Source organism: Poecilia mexicana, unplaced genomic scaffold (genome assembly GCF_051168715.1).
Source record: "Poecilia mexicana isolate PSO_F unplaced genomic scaffold, ASM5116871v1 scaffold_3, whole genome shotgun sequence".
Classification (NCBI taxonomy): Eukaryota; Metazoa; Chordata; class Actinopteri; order Cyprinodontiformes; family Poeciliidae; genus Poecilia; species Poecilia mexicana.
Window position 1 is genome coordinate 25,755,683 of NW_028263372.1, and position 7,550 is coordinate 25,763,232.

General features: G+C 37.8%; 1 protein-coding gene across 2 annotated transcripts; it reads left to right on the plus strand.

Annotated features, from left to right (window-relative positions):
* Positions 1-731: 731 nt before the first annotated feature.
* tfb2m (transcription factor B2, mitochondrial) lies at positions 732-7,517 on the plus strand. Of its 2 annotated transcripts, none has more exons than XM_015010432.2 (10): positions 732-890; positions 1,348-1,682; positions 2,069-2,252; positions 2,964-3,055; positions 3,184-3,337; positions 3,577-3,725; positions 3,871-3,960; positions 5,519-5,578; positions 5,662-5,810; positions 6,720-7,517. In XM_015010432.2, exons 2-10 carry the CDS (start codon positions 1,413-1,415, stop codon positions 6,907-6,909), a joined length of 1,338 nt encoding a protein of 445 aa, XP_014865918.2. In that variant the 5' UTR covers positions 732-890; positions 1,348-1,412; the 3' UTR covers positions 6,910-7,517. The 2 variants fall into 2 exon arrangements, with proteins under 2 accessions (XP_014865918.2, XP_087860497.1); XM_088004371.1 differs by having other exon boundaries at positions 742-879.
* Positions 7,518-7,550: the final 33 nt, after the last annotated feature.

Consider the following 7,550-nt stretch of genomic DNA (forward strand, 5'->3'; position numbering starts at 1 on the left):
TTGTAAAACGTATACAGTGCATTCATTGTGTTCATGACCTGTTTATCTTCAATTCTTGTTGACAAGGTTACCGGAGAAATACGTCAAAGATAGTCTGCCACTCAGAGTGCTCACACTACAAAATGACAAAGATCGTTTGTAACACATATATCGCATTCTTTTCCTTTCTTAGCATGCATACAGTGATACAATTTTCGAACTGTATGAACTTATTTACTAACTTATTAATGTAACTTATTTCCACTATAAAATGGAGAGTATTTGACTGAATGGCGTCGGAGTGAAACTACTCTACCAGGTTTAATAGGTTTATTGTATTTTCTGTGCAGATTAAACTATTTGAGTGAACATTGAAGAAACATAAAAATAATGTAAATTCTTTCATGGCATGCCTCACTGAATAATACATGCAGACTTCAAATTCTTTTAACTGATTTCTCATATAACTAATTGAACGAGATGATGCTAGGAAGTAAAATGACTACATTAAAATAATTTTATTTTTTATTATTGGCGTCTATACGTAACTAAGAGAATTGATGTCTTGCCACAGATAGTATAAGATTAAGTCAAGTACAATGTTAGCGCACTTTCAATATAAAAAATAGAAATCCATTGAGCGAATTGTATTGTGTATTTTTGGCAACGGACATACTCTGCCACTCAAAATATGGCTGTCGCGCTGAGGCCGTAACCGTCACTGGAGAGAGACGTAAATCCCATGCGCCTGCGGCACCACGAGTGTTGCAAAAACATCTTGCGCAGAGGGTCAGGATGCAGCTCAATGTCACTCCGCTTTACTGCCGATATCAGGGACGGAGGGACGTTTTGACTCACTGATCCCGTCCGGAACACAAATACCGGACCATCTACGAAGAGGTTAGCGGGAGGTCAGTGTTAACGTTTTTGTGATAACATCGGTATTTCCTGTAGCACTTTCGGGACGCAAAAGCACGGCTAGCCAAGCTAGCTAACTTAAATAGCAGTTTGTTAACGTTAATACGCAGTTTGTCTGTCTTTAATAGTAACAATAGGGAACTTGGCTGTGCTCATTTTCGAAGTCATTTTGTTTCTGAGAAGTTCTGTTAGCAATAGCAACTTGCTAATTAAATGTACTGAATTTGGCACTTCTAGAGTTTTAGTAGCTTTAATTGTCTTAGCTTCAACTCATTTACCCTTATTTATCCATTTACTTGTAAATATTATGCTTAGCCACATAATAAGTTGATGCTTAAACGGGTAAAAGACATAATGCAGATTGAGAAAAGGACGAAACATGTGCTTCCAGTTAAGTGTTACATATTCCTTCAATCCAAGTTTTCTCTTGTATCTTACTTTTCTTTTTAGGCTGCGACATTTCACAAAGGTCTCTTCCCTACCTTCCATCGTGCTTTTATGTCTGCTGATCCACCATGGCCACTCAGATTTGTAGAGTGCTGGAGCTGATGGTGCGCTCCTCTTGCTGCCACACCGTTAGAAGTAGATCATGTCTGCGAAAGGCAGTGCTGGCCCCAAAAACCTCAGTCCCTGGGGGCTCTAATCTTCCTAAAAGGGCCTACAGCCTTGACTCTTTTGGTCCCGGTCGGCCCTCGATGGGTCCCAGTTCACATCAGCCCCGTTCAGAGAGAACATCCCCCTCATCAACGCTGGCACACAGGAACCTGTCTGCAGCAGCTGTACAGGTTGGTAATTTGTTTTATTAGACTCTAGCCTTTTATTTCCTTACATTTTTTTTCTTTTTAAGTGACGCCATTCTTAACCCACAGGTTTAATTTAGAAATGCATCTTTTTCACACATTAAGCATAAAATATGTAAAGAAGACAGTCATTTTCAATGTAGTGAATATTAATAAACCTGATGTGTTTATAGACTGAACATGATGCAAGTTTAGTTTTCATATGTTTTATAAATAGGTATATATATATATATATATATATATATATATATATATATATATATATAGATATATATTCTGAGCGATATGACTGTTATGAAGTTAACAGTTTCATTTTTTTCACTCTTCGTTGGCATTTGTTCAGTTAGTCACAGTGCATATCTTTTTCGCAGGGCCAGTTTCGTCCTTTGTGCCGCTACGACTACCTGGATCTCGGGGAGGTGGAGGAAAACCTACGCCGTGCTTCTAAAATAATGAGACACTTCATAGTTAATCCAGATCTGGCCAATGTGGTCGCACAGCATTTGGTGCCTGACCTGCAGGACGCTAAGACCATCATCTTCGAATGTAATCCAGGTGAGAAGCAGCAGATCTGTGATGTAGCCTTTGTGTTAGGGCTGACATCAGAATAATCATGATGAATTGATTATTGGGATGATTGTCAACTAATCTAGTAACTGATTAATTGTTAATTAAAGTAAATTAATTCAAAGAAAGGCTATTTGCTGAAATAGCAACATACTCAGAGCAGTAATTAAGGCAAAACTGTACAAACAAATTATAGATGTTTAATTTAAGATTAAATAAACCTCCTTTGTCTAGAAATATGTTTAACCCAGAACTTTTCAAGTGCATAGATTTGATTCACTTGGTTCAAATTCTGTAAACAAGCAAATTCTTGACACTTTTTAAATCAGTTAATCCAAAAAATATTCAGCAGATCAATAGATTGTATAGATGTTAAGTCAATCAGAAAGGATTTTTCACATGTTGATGCTAGAAGTACATTATTTAACCACAGATGCATATTTTGCTCCAAGTGATCTACTACTATGTTGCTACTACAGGAATACTGTGTTATTCCGTTTTAGGCAATTTTTGCATCTTTCACTGTATTTCTGATATTGTGTAAAAATGGCTCAAGTAGTTAAATTAAAAAACTTCACATATGCCAATTTTTTTTATCGGACTAATCATCTGAATAATTGATTACTAAAATACTTATTGGCTGCAGTGCTACATTGTAAAGATTTACAGTTCGGTTTGTTGTGTATGTCTCGTTTGCAGGTCCTGGTGTTTTGACCAAAGCTCTGCTGAATGCTGGAGCTCAGAGAGTCGTTGCTCTGGAGCGAGACCGGACCTTCTTACCTGACCTCCAGGTAAATTCACTTCCTCTCAGGATCACATTCTTTCTCACCTCTTTTAAACATACTTAGTTATTGACAAATTCATTTTTGGTAGGATGTATTTTTTAAGGTAAGGTATTGATGACAGGTTTATGTTTCAGGAGCTGGAGTCTCGTCTTGATGGTCAGCTGGAGGTGGTTCACTGCGACTACTTCAGGCTGGACCCCATCGGCAACGGCAACGTGAAACCTCCGACCATGTTTACTGATAAACTGTTCACCGACCTGGGAATATCAGAGTCTGCCTGGACTGATGGTGAGGAGAAAAAGATGCAGATTTTACTGAAGACTCCTGCATAGGTTGAAGGAACGACTTCCAAATGCTTCCTTTCCTTATTATGGGCATGGTATCGGTATCCCCCGATAGCAGCTGTAAAATTTAATATCGGACATCGGCCATTCCGTCAAATTAACTTGCAGATGTGAGTGTTTGTGTGTCTGTTTTCAAAAAGCTGAAAAGCATTTGTTGTTGTGTGTATTTGTGGGTCTGTGCAGACGTCCCTGTGAAGGTGGTGGGGTTCCTGCCAGAGCGTAACGGGCGTGGCATGCTGCTGAAGATGGTTTACGCTCTGTTTGAGCGATTGTCTGTCTACAGATACGGAAGAATAGAGCTGAACCTCTTCATCAACGAGAGGGAGTACACGGTAAATATTAATAATAATAAATGTGTTTGTCTCTATAACGTTTGATGCAGATTTTAAACAGGCATTCCTACACTTTGTTGTTGGCATGAGGTTTGGTTATGAACTGATCTAATGGTTGTGTTAAACCTGTTTGTTAATCCGTCAGAAACTGATGTCACGTCCCGGTGAAATGATCTTCTACAGAGCCTTCGGCGTCCTCTGGCAGATGGCGTGTGATATCCAACTTCTGCACAAGGTACGCTTCTCCTTTAAGTTAGTGCCTGCGGTTTTTATCTTTTGTGTTCCTGTTGGCCCTTTGCACGTGGCGTAGTGACATAAATCATGTGGCGTGAATTCAGGCAAAATCGGTAATTTGATCAATACCTCAGGAGGGAGGAGGTACGGGTCGGTTTCTAAGCTAACTGTTTCGTAAATCCATCTATGAGCCCCAACCAGGTGTGTTACGTTCACAGATAAATTAGCTCGACTCGAACAAGTGGAGCAACGGGTAAACTGACAAAAACAACTTTGGAAAACAGTTTCAGTCGCTCAGTTCAATCCTCCTGATTCTCATTTCCGACATCCATCATGGCGCCTCGAATGATTAAGTGACGTAGCAGCCATGACATGAGATTCTCACTGCATGAAAACTTTCAATAGAAATACTGTGGCTCTATTGTAATACTGTAATATCTGCATTAACACAAAAATATATTTAAAAAAAACTTATTTAATCCAAAAAGAAATAAATACCCCCGCTGCTGCCCAATAAATATGATTATTAAGATTATTACAGTGAAATATTATCTGTAGCATATATATCTGGTAACGTAAGTATAATAAGTTAATGTTAGTTTCTGAGTTTCTGCCTTGCTGCTTGGACTGACTTATCAGATCTGCTGCCTCTTATACCTTAAAACAGTGACGCTCTTTTAGTTTCCAGTCTTTTTGTTGCCTAGTTTCAGCCACCTGACTAACAGTGTGCAGCCATGCAATTAACCTGTGAGGACTATCTACATTTTTGCTAATAACAATGATGTGCTAGTAATGCTTTTTTAAACGGTATAAAATTTTAATAATAACCTACAAAAATGATTTGAAAATATAATAAAAGCAGCTGATATGTGAGGATGCATGAAAACAACTGGCTTTCTTGGAAAATAGATGATTTTTGGCTGTTTTTATGCAGTTTGCTGACATATAAATATGTAGATAGAATATCTATATATTCAATCTACATATTGAGGCAAAATCTATAATTTGATCAGTACCTCAGGAGGGAGGAGGTACGGGTCTGATTTACTGCTTATTTGGATTTACTGTCCAAATAAGCAGTAAATCATTTGATTGTATAATAAAAAAAATAGTGAGATTAATTTGTTTCTGTATTTTGAGTAATATTTAAAGTGATGTTGTGCTTTAATATTGTTGAAAACATTTGACATAAAGTAGATTGTTTTTTTTAACAAAAGTCATTTTTCCCTGTCTGAACCTCATTATTAATGTTTTCAAAAGCAATTTTGTTTTTTTTAACACTTCATAATCTATTGTATTTATAATTCCGGTTCTTCTGTTTAGTTATTTTGGATATTTAAAATGTTGTCCAGCTCTAGTATTAAATGTTCTTTGGAAATTAAAGTTTAAAACCAGGAATAACAGGGTGGAAAACTAGTTTGAGTTGTGAAGCTGTAACTTTTTAAAACCTTTCTGTACCTTCATGCCGGTAACTGATCCATGTCTGCAACGCATCATGACATCAGAGAGGAAACGTCTGTTGATATTTCATTCCTCCCCCTCCTTATCTGTGTGTTCAGGAGCCCTGGGAGTCGTTTACTGTGTCTTCAAGGCAGAGTGCGCGCAACTCCAAGAGCAAGGTAACAGAGCCAGTCCATTAGCAGCAGTGATGTAAACATTTAAAGTGTTTAATGCAACATTTGGCCTTTTTCTCTCCCTGTAGCTTCCAAACGATCACCTGTGCCTGGTTCGCCTGCGTCCCCGGGCCGACCTGTTCTCCTCAGGCCTCACGCCCTCCAACGCCTCAACTCTGCTGATGATGGTCAAACAGTGTTTGGCGAAACGGAAGGTCAAGCTCATCGACAGGCTCAAGTAAGCAGACGGCATCAGGCGAAGCTAGCGTTCACGTCACACAAGCAGCATCACATCCTCACACCTTGAGGAAAGCCTGCTGATTTATTAAACATGTTATGCTTCCCTGAACAGGTTAGGATTGATCCATGATTATTGGTTCTATTTATTTTTTTGCACAAAATCATTCTTAGATAATGAGATTTTAGTCTTAATATTTTTTAGTTTATTACGTTTGTAAACTGTGGAATACTTATTACTTTAGACCAACATTTAGCTTAATATCAGAGCAAGAGAAACTCCTGTTAGTTTATTACTGAGCAACCCAGAACAAGAATCAAACATGGAGAACCAACATTTAGTTTTATACCTGACTAATCCAGAACAAACTTAATGTCCAGAGAAACCCCTACTAGTTTCTAAATTATGGACTGCTTATTCTTATTAAACTTGGGGAACCAACATGTAGTTTTATGTTTTACTTTTTTGTCTTTCTTTTGGTTTTGTTTGTATTTCCTTCTAATTCATGTAAGCCATTGTACAGCCCATACAGACCAATTCAATTCAATTTACTTATAGGGAACCATTTCATAACAAATGATGTCATCTCAAGGCACTTGACAATATATTCAGATGTGCTGAAGTTCCCTTAGGGTTGCTAGGTAACGGACTAGGGTTGCTAGGTAACGGTGCAGTGACCCTTGATTGTGAGGTTTTTGAAATAGCTAATTTTCAAGACACCAAAAAACATGAACTTACTGTGAACAAACAGTTGGATGGTTTCTTTTAAGTGCTTACACTGTGTTTAGAAGCAATTAAGATCCAAATGGAAGTATTAGAAGCATGTTTTTCATCATTTTGTTCATCTTGTCAAAGCATGTGTGGTTTTCTTTCACCATGCCTCTTATTTGTTTGATTTTTTTTTTTTAGTGTGTGGTCACCTGACAGTGGGAGCAAACTGTTATCAGAGTTGGGCTTGCCGGAGGACATCCTGACTGGAAACGTTTATCCAGACGAGTATCTTCGACTTTTCCAGCTGATGGACAAGAGTCAGGAGTTCACACAGAGCTGGCTTTATGAGGAGATCCTGGAGAACACACAGCGGGAGGGCTGGGGCTAACATAACAACACAACTAAACATGTGTTCAATAATCTACTGTTGTATGATGAAACAGGACAGATAAATAGCCATAGGAGAATAACAAACAATCCATCAGTTCTGTTACTGAAATAGCTTAAAAGTTTCTGCTATAAATATAATTCTTCTTATTTGTATGACAGTGTCTTCATAGTTTGGACATAAATATACACAAACTGCGGCCCTTCATCCATCACTGAAGCTTCAGGCTGTGCAAGTGATCCCATACATCAGACACCCTAGTGTGCTTCACTTGATAACACAGCTGCTGTTTTATTTAGCCAGCTTACTGCAGTGTAACAACCTGCATATGTCTTTATATGAAGCAAACCAAGGAAAAAAGCAATGCAGTGCTGTTTCATTATATAACAGCAGCTGTTTGTATTTTTATATTTGTGAGTTCATGATTGTTTGTGCATGTGAAATCTCATGCTTTATGAAATATGTGAGTTAGATATGTTAATTTAAAAACAAAATATATCATACTTTTTTATGTCTAGCCCAGGTTTTATTGGTGCTCTGTCATTTGGTCATAAATCACATTGATTAATAAAGCTATTATTTGCTTTCTTGGTCATTGACAAAGAAAATGGGATGATTTGAAGTTGTTTTGTATCATTTTT

Coding starts and splice junctions, on each gene's coding strand:
- tfb2m (XM_015010432.2), top strand. CDS start 1,413: ATGGCCACTCAGATTTGTAGAGTGCTGGAGCTGATGGTGCGCTCCTCT. Junction 3,961..5,518: donor ATATCCAACTTCTGCACAAG/GTACGCTTCTCC, acceptor CTGTGTGTTCAG/GAGCCCTGGGAGTCGTTTAC. Junction 5,811..6,719: donor AAGCTCATCGACAGGCTCAA/GTAAGCAGACGG, acceptor TTTTTTTTTTAG/TGTGTGGTCACCTGACAGTG.